General features: G+C 46.8%; 2 protein-coding genes across 6 annotated transcripts; one reads left to right on the forward strand and one right to left on the reverse strand.

Moving 5' to 3' along the window:
• The first annotated feature begins 52 nt into the window (after positions 1-52).
• LOC117137960 (kinase D-interacting substrate of 220 kDa) lies at positions 53-14,629 on the forward strand. 5 transcript variants are annotated; one of them, XM_033299726.1, is made up of 12 exons: positions 53-597; positions 4,211-4,736; positions 8,104-8,238; positions 8,298-8,495; positions 8,555-11,319; positions 11,385-11,563; positions 11,620-11,855; positions 11,922-12,092; positions 12,151-12,375; positions 12,669-12,765; positions 13,845-14,111; positions 14,171-14,629. In XM_033299726.1, the coding sequence occupies exons 2-12, from the start codon at positions 4,278-4,280 to the stop codon at positions 14,356-14,358; spliced, it is 4,920 nt and encodes a 1,639-aa protein (XP_033155617.1). In that variant the 5' UTR covers positions 53-597; positions 4,211-4,277; the 3' UTR covers positions 14,359-14,629. The 5 variants fall into 5 exon arrangements, with proteins under 5 accessions (XP_033155617.1, XP_033155621.1, XP_033155618.1 ...); XM_033299730.1 differs by lacking the exon at positions 4,211-4,736 and having other exon boundaries at positions 55-597; XM_033299727.1 differs by lacking the exons at positions 53-597; positions 4,211-4,736 and adding an exon at positions 2,556-2,855.
• On the reverse strand, positions 14,579-16,571 carry LOC117137961 (protein panoramix). Its single transcript, XM_033299731.1, has 2 exons — positions 16,513-16,571; positions 14,579-16,374 (listed from the first exon to the last, which is right to left on the reverse strand). Exon 2 carries the CDS (start codon positions 16,282-16,284, stop codon positions 14,662-14,664), a length of 1,623 nt encoding a protein of 540 aa, XP_033155622.1. The 5' UTR covers positions 16,285-16,374; positions 16,513-16,571; the 3' UTR covers positions 14,579-14,661.
• Positions 16,572-16,805: the final 234 nt, after the last annotated feature.

Genomic DNA, 16,805 nt, shown 5'->3' on the forward strand with positions numbered 1-16,805 from the left:
TAGTCTGGCAACGCCACCAGGGCTGCAGACGCGCAAGAACAGTTTCGGCCTGGTGGCAGCGCTGAAATAACACATGAAGGAGCTGCGAATTTCGCTCGTTGCTCGCGGAATAAAATAAGCAAATAATAGTTAAATGGCAATAGTGGGTCACCAACTAGCCGCCAGTTTTTTTGTAACTGATTGTGTAATGTTCAAAGAGTGAAGTGCGTGCAAAAAAAAGAACGCAGTGCAGTGCCGTTGATTGCTTAAACAAAAAGTCATCAATTTGTTTTTGTGTGGCTTTGTTGTTTGTGAATGCCCAGGAAATATTTAATTCACACGACAGTTACTCAAGTGCCGAACGTTCTTTGTGCGATTAAGAAAAATATTTTATCGACGTTTCAGTTGGCACCCACACACTGAGCCACCCGCACTCACACAGATACGGCTACGCGGATACAGATACATATACAGATACACGTGCGCTCAGCTGTTGTCGAGAGCTGCTCAGCTGTCGTTTGTTGTCATTCCGTCTCGAGATCCAGATCCCGGAAAATCCCAAGGATATACCCCGAAATCCGGACACGCAGATATATATGCCCTTGATCCAGTCGGCAGGTGAGCTATCCGGTTCTAGCCCGATCCGCTGAATATGCCGCATCACACAGGCTTCATTTTAATTTGTAGACACGACCGAATTCGATAATTATACAGTATACTACTTTAGCAGTGGCCCATAAGTAGCCTCAAAATGTGCTAACAGATTGTACACTTAAATAGTTGACTTATTCTCCATCGTATTATTCACTCTTGAGTTTCCCACACACACACCAAAGTATACGTAGTTTACATAAATAAACTTAGAGACCTAGAACTTGCAATATACACACTTACAGTATAGACGCATTTATTTTTATAATAATAATAATCTATTCCGAGCCCCGCGCGGATTTCGCTTTCATCTAGCAATCGTCACTAGTTGAATTTAGTTATTTGTTTACTTTTGAAGGGAGCGCTATCGGCTGTAGGTATTTATTCAAACCGTAATCTGTCATGTAATCCGTCATAATACCTTGAGTGCTCGAAAGTAAGGCACTCTTTATCTTTCCCCTTATCGTGCACTCCACATTTTGTATCCTCGAAGTGGCGAGGTAGCTTACATGCGATCTAGATACACAATTTCAATACATCATCGTCAGTAATTGACCGCTCGTCAAATTTAATGTGCTAATTTGAACTGATCGTGCATTGATTTCTATATTTTTCCACAACAATCTTGACAAGCGATGGAATCCAAATCCGTAAAGGTACTTGAGATCTTCTTTAAGCCAACCGCCTCACAATCATGTGCTAATTTGCGAGATAAATCAGACATTTGGCAATCATTGATCGCACCTGATTTCATCGATTGGAGTGTCTCAGTTTGTTTTCGTATCGTTCTGACATCTGACGGCAAGCTGCATAAATATATAGTGCAAAATCTGGAAGATGGTCGAAAGTGTTCCGGTGTATTCCATTTCGCGGTTCGTGGAATCGCATTTAGCCATATCAGCAAATGGCGAAAGACGCATCTCGAATTCCCGAGTGAGTGATTCAAATATAGTGGACACACGAACTTCAATAAGTACATATAGTTATATTTTATTTACACTCAGCGAATGACTTTTTTTCATCAAAGAATTTTGTATAATTACAACCCATAGCATTAGTCACTACTATTGTGATGAGTAAACGTTTTTATGATCTTAAATTGGGTGATTAACATGCCAAGCATGTTTTACGTCGTTTGAGAAGTGTTTGAAATTGGCCATCAAATGTTTGATAAGATAACACTTCTAATCCGCGTTGAGTGAGCTTCGGAGGTACGGCTTCTTATTCTGATATAAATCACACAGGTTTATGAGACCACAAATCAATTGTTTTATTTCCTATTTTAAACTAATTGAGTTACTAAAATAGAAACATTCTTTAAATTTGATGATCTTTGTATTGTGTTCATAAACTATGAATGTGCGTAGTGTTAGTGCTTCTCCTTATCCATGAACAATGAGTAGCAATGAATATGTTTCCTTGCCATGAATGCGTTCTTGTCTAGTAAAACCTTGACAGACCTATTAATTATCAAGGGTATCGATTGCTTCGGTAGTTCTGGTAGTTCGTTTGCTTTTCGCTTTTGTTTTCATTGCGACAGTCCCACATTCGCGCATCACGTGTGTGTCTGGACTGGGCGCACACGCCTAGTTTGATAAACACCGCTGTTTTTGGGGTTACTGTTTTTGGTTTTATCAAAAAAAAAAAAGAAAAAAAAAAGAAAATAAGGCGAAACAAAACAAAGGAGAGCCAGGAGAGCGATTGACGATTCTCTTTCTGCGCCAGCGATTTTGCCTCCAATTCCAATTCCATTTAGTTTTCCAGCAGAGCGCGCCGCGTGCGCTCCTCTAATCGTAATCGCTGTGTTTTCCATAATATTTGAAATAGATTGCAATCGCGGCATTCGCTAATTTGGCTAGACAAACTGAATATAATATATGTTGATCGTATAAATCACCCGATCCCGCCCGAAGATGCCCAGTTTTGTGTGAACCTTAAGGGGAAACGCAAATGTTTGTGCTGTAAAACTGATAAAAGATAAAGGTGTTCCGGGATTACCTCACCATCAACCGTTTGTAATCGCCATAACCATGCGGCGCACGCCCAAACTTCAGCTGGTGGGCCGTGCCTACTCGGAGATGTCGCCCCTGAATCCGGATCCGCTCACGGACTCCCCAACCACGAGCAGTGCTGGACAGGATCGGCGGGGCGATCAGAGCGGCTACGGCAGCATCTTTCCCTTCGGGCTCCTACGCGGCTCCTTCGGCCGCGGTGGTGCCAGCCAGGTGGGTTCAGCCGGCATATGTTACGTCCCAATGCCCAATGGCGACTGCTTATCGGATACTGCTCCATACGGTTGCCGAAGCAGATTGCTTAACCGATAGCGCCATATGTTTGTTTTATCGTCACAATTAGTCGCGCCGTCGCGAATCGCCCACACCCTTCAATATCAAGAAAAGACTTCGTGGGTACGTAGAACACAAATTACTACCAACTGTCGATACGAATTCTACATCAGTTGATGGCCCAATCCCGAAAGTATGCTCTCTTTCAATAAAACAATTAGCACAAACTGCGCCAAAAGGCAGGTAAAGGGGCTTTCGAAGCGAGCAAATGCGATTCCTCAAAGTAGACAATATAATATAGATGATTACTCCAATCCATTGACCCCACTATTCTATAAGTAAGGATAATATATAATTCTGTAAAGTTTCAAGTGCACCCTCGAATTACCAAAAATCTTTGAAGATAACCGAATCTGTTCATCCCTTTCCGGTGTGAATCTCAACTTCTATTTGACTTTGGGGGAAATAAAAAGGTAATTAACACGATACGATAATCAGCGTGTGTTGTCTGTTGTTTATAAGGAAGCGGTTATATACAGGCCAGTATCCATTGCTTATCCGACTTATCAGACTATCCGTGCTGTTGTTTGCCCAATTAATGAAAACTAAATAGAGAGCGGATCGTTTGGTGCCCGTCGCCCAGGCATTTATACGATGCTTCCATGCAAAGTGCCGGCAGTTCACTGGCGGCACTCGATGCCCAACGTTCGTTTGACTCCAAATTGAATTTCGGCATACACACCAGTAGTATATCTTCTCCATCGATTGCAAGGCGGCCTTCAAGACGGAACTGAGCGGCGAGAGTCTGGCGAAGATGTTCAAATCCCGCCTAAAGACGAATCCGGGTGGGAGTGAGGTGTGTTCCGGGTGCAATGTGTCCGCGATAAGTGTAGTGCAATGTCAGAACTTAATAGCCGAGATGCGCTCCCTTACTATCAGGGAAACTAGCCGCAGATATCATGTGATAGCAAGAACAGCTGTCAGTTGCTGGGTATTAGGTGCGTCTTATCGGCCTGTCCGCCCTTCTTCTCTCTTTCCAAGGCAACCCCGGAGAAAAGCCAGCGTGATCGACAGGTCCACCCCAATCCCCAATGAAATTGCATCAATCAGTCAATTATGAATCATTTAGGGAATGGCTTTCATTGCCATTCCGTTCAGTCAGCCTTAATTAGACCAAGACATGTCAGTCACAGTAGCATTAACAATTCCATAAAGCTAAACTGCCGTAGCGCGCAGAGCTTTCGTAGCGATTTAAGTCACGTAAATAATGATATACTAACTAAGCCACGTCCTAGATAAACGAGAGCACTAAGGCATCTCGCGATTGTCACCGTAAACACAGAATAACCCAGATCAGCAGTCATGCCGAAAGATGGTCACTCACGTAAGCCTCAAAAGAGGGCGTCCATCGCAGAGGAAACCCCGGTCTTCGATTCCACAACTCCTGCCACAACAGCATCACCCAGCAGAACCGCTGGCCACTCCACCATCGGTGCTCTGGTCAGCAACCTTCACCACCATGACATTCAGTCCCTGCACCAACCACTGCTGGAGAGCGAGGAGCGGGTGATAGTCGCGGTTAGCCACAGGAATCCCCGCCAGCCACTTCGCAGTTATGGGACCGAGCGGAAGCCGCACAGTTCCCTGCCCCGTTTCGTGATCAACATCGAGGAGGAGACGGATGCAGCGGTGGCTGCGGCTGAGGGAAAGGGCAGTCCCGCTCCCCACCAGGAGCACGAGGAGCACTCCAACCAGAGTCCTTCCCGCCGTTTCAGTCACTTCAATCTGGCGCTGCGTCGCTTCTCCCACATCCATGCCCACGTAAATGCCGATTATCCTGGCTAAGTTGGTGTTGTAACCTTGTTGCTCTACCGCTTGTTGGATCCTAACCCCCGAGATTGGCCTAACCCCATGTGTACATAGATACTCGATATTCACACACACACACACTGCCATCGACTAAAAACCAGTATGGGTCGCGTGCACCGCATCTAAAAATAAACATTCTAGTTGCAGTCGCTTCTTCGTTCCCGACTTTGGTTAACTGCTTCGCTCTGTGCCACTAATGTCCCAAGAATGGTTGTTCTTTCACTCTTCCACTCTGCTCGCACGCCCAAGACGGGTGCTTTGGTCCACAGTTGCGGGTAGCAAAATAAGTACTACTCCCAGCACTCTGCATACTAAGTCGATGGATCCATCGATCACGAACAACACCTAGCTGTGCCATTGCAATGCACCATTTTCAGTTGAAAGGGTGTTTTAATAGGAAAAAGACACCACTACAAGGTGACAAGGTTCAGGGATTTGTAGTTTATGAATAGTACCTTTTAGAAAACGCTTTGCATTTATAGTTGCGTAAGTTGATATTAATAATTTAAAGCGCTAATTAAATGCACATCATTTAGAACATGAAAATGCTGCACAAAAGCAATTAAAACGATTCGTGAACTACGGTTGGGTGTCTGACAAATGTTTCGCTTATCAGCTGGAACTACTTGTACATGTAAATTGCTCTTCTTATATAACTCCATACACTATTGGTGTACCGGATGGTGTGATAGCACTTTGCTGATGTTCCTCTGGATTGTGATTCCTCTGACGCAGCGAAACTTAACCCATTACTATGTAACTATACAAACCCTCGACGCTGAGAATCCATTAGGCAAACTCAAGTGACGTACGACTGCGACTCAATTGCAGCCACTCGAGTCGAGTCGGAAGACAAGCATCCGAACTGGCCATCCATCGTTCATTTAACGTCTTCATCTTATCGATCGCGCTCAGTCAGTGTCGCCAGTACTTCTGGTACTTCGAGTACTCTCAGTATAAACCTATCGCCGCAAGTGACGCGTAATTATCGAGATACAGATACTTCGCACACCCCAAACTAATTAGCTGATTGGTTTGAATGGCTTAAAGGCCAAAGGATACGCCGTGCTGGGAGCCAATGGAGTCGGCGGGGCCAGCGGCCTGAGCACCAGTTCAAGTGAAACTCTTTGCGCAAGGCAGTGCGAGCATAGCATAACCAGACCCGATGTGGTGACCACAAAACCTGGTCGGTCAATCAGTCTTGGTGCAACGCTCGTGGCAGCAGGAGCGGCGGCCAAAAGCAACAGCTCCAAAATCGGCAAACACGTTTCGAGTGTCCAATTACATTTCGTTTACCACATTTGCGGCACGAAGCGCGGGCCACCAGCAATAAGCCAGCGCTTAAGTGGCCAACGTATCTCGGCCAAAAAAAAGCACCCACATCGAGCGTAATCGGCCTGAAAACAGCGATGCTCGCTTCGGGTCGCGTGTAAACCCAAAATCGCACTGTCCGGCAGCAAAACGCTTGATAACCCAGTTGTCTCAGACGTCGACGGGCCACCAAGGCGACAGGTTGCATCGCAAAACAGCAGCAGCAGGAAAAGTGCGCAGTGTACGCCGCAGCACGGCCAGAAAGCAAATACCCGGCGGAATTAATTTGTCAATTAACGGGCAGCGCGGAAAAGTGGCATACAGCTAAAAAATACAAAAAAATACAATAAAAAACACAAAGCTACAAGAAAAATGCAGAAATAATATGCACATACTGGCACTTGATTAGAGTGCCATTCAGTGAGTGTGTGTGTCTGGCGAAGCTAGTGATCTGCGGCAAACCGGTGCGGAGAATGCCGAGTTTTATCAGCCCGACGCACGTACAACAGACCGCGAATAAAGCCAAATAGTGTACAATTTATCAAATCACAGTCAAAATCAAAGTCAAAACTGCAGAGCGGAGAGTGTGGAACGAGTGGTCAGCTGACAAGATGAAACTATCCAAGAGCTTCGATGAATTGATTCTCAATGCCTCGCGATTGAGTTTGAACAACCTGCGATCGCCGGCGAAGAAAAAGGGGAAAAATGTAAAGTATTCGCTGATTTAATTAGTCGGGGGCATTAGAACCACACTTCATTTCAGTTATGGTAATTGGGCTTTGGCAATAAGGTTCTCCTGTTTTAATGGGAAATACCACAAAAACGCAGAGATAAAAAACATATTCGAGACTAATAAAACTTACTCACGCGCCACACACACTCGCCATCGTAAATTGGAGCTATCTGAATAATCTTGTGTCTATCTATTCCTTTCGGCCAGACAACTCCCCGCTGATACGCCATTACTTGACGCGTTCCTAGGGTGCTTAAAGTCAGCAATTAGATCTAACATAAGTCTATTCGGCGGTACTTTGTTTGCCCATAAATATACCTATGCCTGTATCTATTGATATTTAGATATTTACTTCCCTTCGTTATGCCCGAGTGCATTTTAACACCTCGAATGAAACCCAAACCCATGGCGAAGGCGAATGATCCAAATCTGAATGCAGCCAGAGCGACTGACTTGGCCCGCCAATAAGCAACCAGCCATATTGTTAATGGCTTATTGATCCAATTGTATGTTTCGTTTCTCGAACGAGCGAAGGTTCTACACAATTAATTAGAATAGGCAAATAAAAAATAAATTAAAGCCAAGCCACTGCAGTGCGTGTGGGACGGAAGGCTGCTTGGCAATTGTTCAAATAACAAATAAGGCAATCTGTGACGTTATCGTTAAGATGAGCGATTACCTGACCATACGAGTGTCTATTTACCCAGGGACCACGACATCAGATTCGTCTGGGGAGTCGCTTATGTTAGATGGCATGTGTCCCAGGAATTACCCGTTGATATTTTTAGAAAACTCCTCTTTATTTGATTTCTTGGAGAACTGATTATTTCCACAATTACCCATCGACGATTGGCGGTGGTGGCTTTTTATAACCCGCATAATTTCTTTATTGGCCCTAAAGCTCGATGAGTCAATCATGGACCTGTGGATAATTTTGGCAGTACACCATTATTTAGCACTAAGATAAACTATTTTTCTGTATGTGTAAGAATAATTGCTTCCTAATGTTGTGGTTCCTTTGGCCTAAACTAAGCATGCACAATGTTCAACTTTGACCCCTGGAGACAACTGAAGTCTCTAATTGATGTTACAACATTTTCAAATATGAGTTATGGTTTCTGTCTCTTAATTGCTTCCTAACACGAATAACTGGTACGAGTTTTGCTAAAACTAAACGGTTTTTATTTGCATGAAGTTTGTTTCGGTTTTTGAGTGAGAATATGAATTGCGACAATACATTTGGAAACCCATTAATACCATCAAGTCTTTGTGCAGAACATAAATCGCTTCGGAGACTCCATGGGTTCGCTGGGACATCGTGCCTTGTTGCAGTACATCGATAATAATGATATATCCGGTCTGCGCGCCATTTTGGACAGCCGTCATCTTACCATCGATGATCGGGACGAGGTGAGTCCCTTCAAGCTGAATATTATTTAAGACTTGCCTCTATTTCGAATCTCTTATAGAATGCCACCACGGTGTTGATGGTAGTTGCTGGACGAGGCTTGACTGCCTTTGTCCGCGAGTTCCTGGCCCGTGGTGCCGATGTTCAAGCGGAGGATCTGGACAACTGGACGGCACTGCTGTGTGCCTCCCGCAACGGGCACTTAGATGTTGTCCAACTGCTGCTGGACCATGGCGCTGAAGTGGAGCATCGCGATATGGTAAGTCTTCTGCTCCACATAAGTTTCCGAGTCTGTCTTATTCGTAAACTTTTTCACAGGGTGGCTGGACCAGTTTGATGTGGGCGGCTTATCGCGGACACACGGAGCTGGTGCGCCTGCTGCTGGACAAGGGAGCCGATGGCAATGCCCATGGTAACTACCACCTGGGCGCCCTTTTGTGGGCGGCGGGACGTGGCTACAAGGACATCGTGGAGCTGCTGGTGCAACGCGGCGCCAAAGTGAATGTGGGTGATAAGTACGGAACCACAGCCCTGGTGTGGGCATGCCGGCGCGGAAACGTGGAGATTGTGGATACTTTACTTAAGGCTGGAGCCAATGTGGACACCGCTGGCATGTATTCATGGACGCCACTGCTCGTTGCGGCCGCCGGCGGCCATACAGATTGCGTTAGTTCCATTCTCGAGAAGAAACCAAATGTAAATGCCTTGGACAAGGATGGAATGACTGCCCTGTGCATAGCGAGTCGAGAGGGTTTCCAGGATATTGCCGCCTCCCTTATTGCGGCTGGTGCCTACATAAATATCCAGGATCGCGGAGCAGATACGCCGCTCATCCATGCCGTTAAAGCAGGACATCGAACTGTGGTGGAGGCTTTGCTCAAGAAACATGCCGATGTGGATATACAGGGAAAGGATCGCAAGACGGCCATTTACACCGCGGTGGAGAAAGGACATACGCCGATTGTTAAGCTCCTGTTGGCCACCAATCCCGACCTGGAATCCGCCACCAAGGATGGCGACACTCCGCTGCTGAGAGCTGTCAGAAATCGCAACTTGGAGATTGTGCACTTGTTGCTAGATCGAAAGGCCAAGGTGACCGCTAGCGATAAAAGGGGCGACACCTGCCTGCACATCGCAATGCGGGCGAGGAGCAAGACAATTGTGGAGGCCCTCCTGCGAAATCCCAAGCACAGTCAGCTTTTGTATAGAGCCAACAAAGCAGGAGAAACGCCCTACAACATTGACTCCCTACACCAGAAGACCATATTGGGTCAAGTGTTTGGCGCCAGACGTCTGAACACCAACGAGGACTCCGAGGGAATGCTGGGCTACGAACTGTACTCCTCGGCCTTGGCGGATGTGCTCAGTGAGCCGACATTAACCACTCCCATTACCGTTGGACTCTACGCCAAATGGGGCAGTGGAAAGAGTTTCCTGCTAAATAAGCTGCGCGATGAGATGAACAACTTTGCGCGCCAGTGGGCGGAACCACCGATTCGAACCAGTGGACTGCTCTTCATCGTCTGTCTTCATGTGGCACTGCTCATTGGAACTATTGTAGGACTGAGCACCTGGTCAGCGGTTGTGGGCGTGTCGTCGGCCGTCGGCTTCTTGCTGCTCGCCTATCTGCTCCTGGCAGCTGTTAGATACTGCAATTACCAGATGGACATGCAGTGGGCCTACTCTGTGCAACACGGTCTGGAGAAGAGAATGACGAGATTGCGCTTGATACTTCAGGTGGCCTTTTGCCATCCCCCGGGACCCCAATCGGATTCACAGGCAAAGCCCGTTCGGTTTCACTTTGCGGAGGCCAACAGCGCTTCGCCCACAGGTGATGGAGCAGTGGCTCATATGCTGGCCGCTCTCTTAGATGCTATAGAATCTCACTACGGATGGCTGGCCACGCGATTGTATCGAGCCTTCCGTCCAAAGTGCTTGAAAGTGGATGTTGGCTGGCGTTGGCGACGCATGTGCTGCATACCAATCGTTTTGATCTTTGAATTTGCTCTTGTCACCGTGGTTACTGGCATCTCTCTCACCGTGGCCTACTTCACGTTTGCCGATAAGAAGGAAAAGGAACAGATATTGGTGGCTCTCTATGTAATTGCTGCCGTGATGGGCACGTTGATCTGTACGCATCTCCATGTCCTGGCGAAAGTGTTTGTATCCCTGTTCACCTCCCACATCCGAGTACTAAAAAGGGCAGTTCGGTCCAGTGAGTCGGCTCCATTGACTATGCTGGGTGCCGAGGTGGCCGTGATGACGGATATGGTCAAGTGCCTCGATGCATTCACCAATCAGCAGAGCCGCTTAGTTGGTGTGATCGATGCCTTGGATTCCTGCGATACGGAGAGGATTCTCACTCTTCTGAATGCGGTGCAAACGCTTCTATCTTCACCTAACCGACCATTTGTTTTGCTCATTTCTGTGGATCCCCATGTCATAGCCAAAGCAGCGGAGGCTAATAGTCGACGACTCTTCACGGAGGGCGGAATCGGAGGACATGACTTCCTGAGAAACTTGGTGCATCTGCCTGTTTATCTGCAAAACTCCGGACTGAGAAAGGTGCAACGAGCCCAGATGACAGCACTGCTCTTCAAGAGAAGTGGCGGAGGAGATTACCAAACGGACGATGGACCCACATTGGGTCACTCTGTATCCGCTCGTCGACTGTCCAACGCCTCTGAGATAATCTCCAGTCAGGAGAAGCTGCGTGGACCCGCTCGAGGAGGCGGTGGAAAGAAGCTGCGTCTCTCCGAATCCGTGGCCAGTTCTACTGGTTCCAATCTCCATCGCCTGGGTCAGAATCCCCAGACCGTGCTCGATCTATCGCGCATTGTGCTCACGGATGATTACTTCAGCGATGTGAATCCACGAAGTATGCGTCGCCTGATGAACGTGATCTACATCACGGTGCGCTTGTTGAAGGCCTTCCAGATTGAATTCAGCTGGTATCGCCTGAGTTCCTGGATCAATCTGACTGAGCAGTGGCCCTTAAGAGCAAGTATGATAGTGCTGCATCACGATCAGTTCATGGATGGCAATGCGGATGAGAGTGTATCGCTACAAAGCGTTTACGAGAAGTGAGTTTAAGATCTTAATCATGATTTCATTTAGAAAGAATCTTATGTCTACTTCAATTCTTTAGATTGCGACCCAAACTCGCTTACTTGCGAGAAGCTGCTCCACTTCTGGAGTTGGATCGCGATGAACGAAAGCTCGACGCCTTCCTGCAGCTGCACAAATCAGATTTACTCGTGGCGGATCTCCGCATCTTCTTGCCTTTTACCATTAATCTTGATCCCTACTTAAGAAAGGTCTTAAAGGGTGAGTTAAAAGAAAAATAAAACTCTAGCGCAAACTAAATAGTATTCACCTTTTAGAGGATCAGCAAACCATCGAGGACGAGGGCTCCCTAGTGATACAAGCAAGGCCCAGCGTTTCCAATACCATGCGTCAATTCCCAGCACCCACCACTTATGTGCCTTCGCCGCAGGCTTATCCACCCTACCAAATGTTCCAGAACGAGTATCCTGCCAATGAGTTACGCTCCAGGAATCTCAGCACGAGCACAGAGCCTGTCACCCCACTCATTAACTCACCTAGTGATTCGTTTGGTGTAAGTTATATTATCTTAAATTTAGAGAGGCATTTGACTTAAATGCTTGCTATTCATTTGCCACAGGATGATATCCTGCAAACCAAGCTGACCGATTTGACCGTTGAGGGAGTCATCAGCCTGCTGGATCGGATTGAGGACATGAAGCCAGCGTTGCCCAAACTAGCGCCCGTGCTCCGCGAGAATGCCATCAATGGACGTGTGCTGAAGCACTGCGATATGCCGGATCTGAAATCGGTAAGGTGTTACTATCATTTTAAAGTTTCTTCCGTATTAATCGACGAGTTACGAACAGGTTCTGGGCCTGAGCTTTGGCCACTGGGAGCTGTTCCGCCTGCTGATCACCACGTTGCGGGAATGCGAGCGATTGCCACGGAAGCAGCAGCGTCAGCAGCAGCAACCGGGTGCATTGGAGGCACCATCGAATGTCCCGATGATTAAGGATGTGACGGATGCCCTGATGCAGCCACCCAGAGAGTCCCTCTCGCGAAAGAACTCCGTCAGTCATATGGAGAAGCAGGTAAGGCGAGCCATCAAAAGTCTTAGAATTGTAGGATCGGAAAGTTGTATATTCTAAAGAACGAATCGCTCTAACTCATGTGCTTTGATCTATTCTTATTCCGACCATTTTAACAATCCGATATGAAATGCAGTCAAAAGTGCATGACTACGAGTATCTGCAGGTAAAGCTCAGACACTAAGCGACACAGACTGAAACCCAAAATTCCAAGCCAACATTTGTGCAATTCCATAACAGATCAATATCAAATGCCTCAGTAAACCCATTAGCTAATGAGTTTCATCTATTGCCAGGTCACGCTGGAGGAGCAGATGATCTGCGGCACCTTGCAGACTCTGAATGAGGAGGCGTACGAGGATGTGGCCAGTAGCGAGCGACCGAGTCCCACAGGTGAGATGTTGGCGGCAGTCGCACAACTGCAATTAGCACCCATCCGCGAGTCCTCCGAATTCGGATCGCCTTCCGACGATCAGAAGCAGTACGGGGTCAAGATAAGCAACAACAACAACAACCAGTACTTGCATGCGGAGTACAACCGGAGCGTCAGCTCGCATTCCCTGCAGAGTCTGAGCACTCTGGTGGGTGCACCCGTTGGTCATGGTGGTTCAGGTGGCAGTCACCTGCACCTGGGCAATGGTAACGATCTGAGCGACAGCACGCTCGATCTAATGCATGTAGACTCGTTGTACGGTGGTGGTGGTGGAGGTGGTTATCATCGGGCATCGCGCCAGATCTCGATAAGCAGCGAGCTGCTGCACGAGTCCAGTTCCTTGCCCATGGTGGTGGTCATTCCCAATGCCTCGGGCGAACAGGCCTACGACGACACCAAGCTCTGAGAGGCATGGGCTAACTACTGCACTTGGACACCTATTTAAGCTGCATGGGGTTGAGTCGTACTTACGTTTTAAAGTCTGACAAACTGAACCATTTTGATGGCTGGACCAAAAACCAATATCATATCATCCGAAACACGATTTCTCGTATTACTTGTTTTATTCTTGCTTTGGCTTAGCTTTGATTCGGTCAGTATTATTGACAATTACTAATACTTGAGTTGTGCGATTACTAAATCATTCCAATGTTTATATGCCGAAGATTAGTTATTAATTATTTGCCACACATCCCACACAAACACACACACACACGATATATTTAAAATTGTTAATCGCCCACAACACATGAACAACTAACCTAATGGTATTCTAACCACTCCACTAAATCCTATGTCTATCCCTAGCGTTAGATGAAGCATCAAATAAATGATAAATCTTATGAACAACTCGTTACCTCTTGCATTTTATTGAGCTTTCTATCTGTGTTTATGTTACGCCTTTAACCTTTGTTCTGAGTTGATTGGTTCCTTTAATTCACGTGGTTAACATACATATATGTTGGGGAATAGCACCCTTTGCAATGGGTAATCCCTCCAAGAACCCTAACTTAATCTTCCTCATCCCTACGATTTTTAGAACTCGACACACCGACTGCCGGAGCAGCAATGACGACCCCATTGCTCGGTGCCTCCGGCTCTGTGCCAGCGCCGTCAGGTCGGGAATCTATTTTAAAGCAGCAGGGAAGCGTCAAAGCCGACAAGCGAGTATCGATTCAACAAACGGCGACCAGCAACAACAACAACAACAATAGTACCAAGCTAACGCCAAATGTCGAGTATGTTTCCGAACGCCAGCCGGAAGTCCAAGGTGCCGGCAAGCGCTTGACAACCAAGCCGCCACCAGGTAATGTTAACCAGGTCTAAAGCCAAAACCCGTTCTTAATAATATGCTAATTCTAATAGGACCTCGACCCGCCTCGCTGATCATCACCAGAAACGATTCCAACTCACAGTTCCAACTGCTGCGCTCCTCCTCAGTGGACTACGACGATGTGGAAGCCCAGGACCACCGGACTACGATAAGGACCACTCTGCTGGAACAGCAGGAGGAAGAGGAATCGGCCCCGTTCGTCTTTACAGTGCGAAAATGACACAATCTTCTCTACTAGGTGAAACCAGCCAATGAGATGGCCATTTAGTGCCAGCTACGCTTAGTTACAAATTAGTTCTAACGCAATTAGCTAATAACTGGAGGACTTTGTGGAAACTCTGCCTTTTGGGTTACACAATGATGTAGTTGTATAGTCGGTACGCTAAGAAAAGACACTTTGTTTGCAAGTCCTGGTTGTAAGTCACAGAAAACACAACTTGTTATAAATGTATAATGCATGTGCATCCTTATATTATATAAAGAAAATGAAAGTGGGTTGTTGGATTAGACCGTCTATTGAATACTATGGCTGTCGGCCCTTTATTATTGCCAGAGCAGGTGCCAATGCCTTGGAGAGCTTGACGGCCATGGTGGCACTAGGCAGTGTTTGGTAGATCTCCTGCAAGGCTAACATAACGTTCGACTGATGCTGAGTCAGGTTCATGGGGTCGAAGTGGGGATTATGCCAGAAGGCCCCAATCAGCGTGCTCTCCAAGCGAACCTGTGTGCCAGCATCGCGGGAAGCGGTTCTGCGCTCCGTTTGCGTAGCTGCATTCTTGAACAGCGTAGCCGTTTCTTGTTCCTCTGTCGGAGCCAGGCCCTGCTCAAGTTGCTCCTTCTTCAGCTTCAGGATTCGCTGCGATGGCTTAACTGTGCTCTGGAGCTCCTTGAGCCGCGCCACGTCGATGCCCAGTAGACGCAGCAACCTCTTAGTAGCATGAGGAACTGTTTCCAAGCCCCATTTAGCCAAATCAATTCTGGTTCCGGGCGTGGAGTTGAACTTGTAGACCACATTCATGTTATTGCAAATTGGCGAAGGATTCTCAAAGCAATCCTGGTTCCTAAAGGACTCATTAACAGGGAGCTTGCAGATGGTGTCCACCATGTGGAATTCCCGTGGCTCATCTTTGTTGGCCTTCTGCTGGATCTGTTCCAAAACCAACTCCGCCCGTGCGACGGCCAGACTACGCTTGTCTGCCTTGGACAGATTGACAGTGTTGGGTTCAACCTGGGGCGGCTTTCGCTCTATGAGATTGGAGAATTTAATAGGTCGGATGTAATGCTCATCAGGCCGCACTGGAACGTAATCCAATTCTGCATCCCGAAGTTTCATCTCCTTCGAACTCTCATTCTGCGAACTGGCACTACTCCTTCGGTTCTTATATTTCTTGCGACCTCGATAATCGCAATCCAACGGGTTTCTATCATCTGCGTTCTCGTCCGGCGAACTGGCGCTGTGATTTCGTTTTCTGGACTCCTCCTGGTGTTTATTGGACCGATGGGACCGCTCCTTCTTGTGTTTCTTTTTCTTATGCTTCACCTTGCTGTTTTCAGCTGTCATTTCCAACATCTTCAGAATTTCTCGTTTCTGTGCAATAAGATCAGCTGCCTCCGGATCATCTATGGGCGTATCATTCTGCGTGAGACTGAGTTGTTCGTCTGGTACAAGCGTCTTGGCGGCCTGAAGACTGAACAAATCCATGTCGTCCAAGTTCTCGCGTTTCGAAAATTCGCTGGGAAGCAATTCGCGGGTACGACTGCCCTGCCCAACGGAGTCCAACGTCACATTAGCCTTTACATCGGCAGGGGTCTGCAAGGTTGCCGGGGAATTAATCATGAATGGGTCAGCCAGCAAGCCATCCAACATCGCATCGGAATCTTCTTTGATCTTGTGCTTCGGCTCCGGTTCACTGGTGTCTAAGGACGCCTGTAGATGTTCGTCCGAAGTCGGCGTCACCGAGTGGTGGACAAGTTCACCATCCTCAGGATCGCTGTTCCAACCTGATGCGGACATAGGGACTCCGCAGGCAAACGCATGCGGCGGAGTCTCGCCTGTGCCCTCCCGTAGCGGAGTGTCCTCATCCTCGTGAATGCCACTTTCCACGTTGTTTTCCACTTTGACCTCTAGCTTGATCGGAGCGTCCATGACATCAAATCGTCTCTTCACTAATCTTATCCACAAATGAAATTAGACACCTTTGAATTTTTCCACCAAATGTTAGCTGATGCTGCAGTTCTAGAGATGGCAAATTAAAATATTTTTAGTAATTCTATTTTCACAAGCCCTTTTCTTCCCATTATTTGTTTTCCAGTGTTATTTTAAATTTATTGAAAAATAACATAAAATAATGAGTCCTTGTTTTTTAAATGTTACCCTATTTTTACACGGCTCTGGAGTTGCCGTCCCACTTTCTATACAGTTAGATACAATCGATGCACCTGTTGATATATCGATAGCGACATGTGGGAAACTCACCACAGCTGTTATCGACTAGCTAATTTAACAAACGTTTTGTCAATTAAAAGTTATATTACAACATGTACGGTGGATGTTTTAATTAGGAGTCATATGAAAGCAATTTGATGTCAATTAATTAACAATATCCCCTGAAAAAGAATTTAAAATTTTCAATAGCGACTACAAGCAGATTGAGTGTAAATAAAAAC

This window comes from Drosophila mauritiana, chromosome 2R, assembly GCF_004382145.1.
Source record: "Drosophila mauritiana strain mau12 chromosome 2R, ASM438214v1, whole genome shotgun sequence".
NCBI classification, from domain to species: Eukaryota; Metazoa; Arthropoda; class Insecta; order Diptera; family Drosophilidae; genus Drosophila; species Drosophila mauritiana.

Bases quoted from the DNA above. Each gene is read 5' to 3' on its own strand.
- LOC117137960 (XM_033299726.1), top strand. From the start codon at position 4,278: ATGCCGAAAGATGGTCACTCACGTAAGCCTCAAAAGAGGGCGTCCATC. The intron at 8,496-8,554 runs GTAAGTCTTCTG...ACTTTTTCACAG, and splicing joins AAGTGGAGCATCGCGATATG to GGTGGCTGGACCAGTTTGAT. The intron at 12,376-12,668 runs GTAAGGCGAGCC...ATCTATTGCCAG, and splicing joins TCAGTCATATGGAGAAGCAG to GTCACGCTGGAGGAGCAGAT.
- LOC117137961 (XM_033299731.1), bottom strand. From the start codon at position 16,284: ATGGACGCTCCGATCAAGCTAGAGGTCAAAGTGGAAAACAACGTGGAA.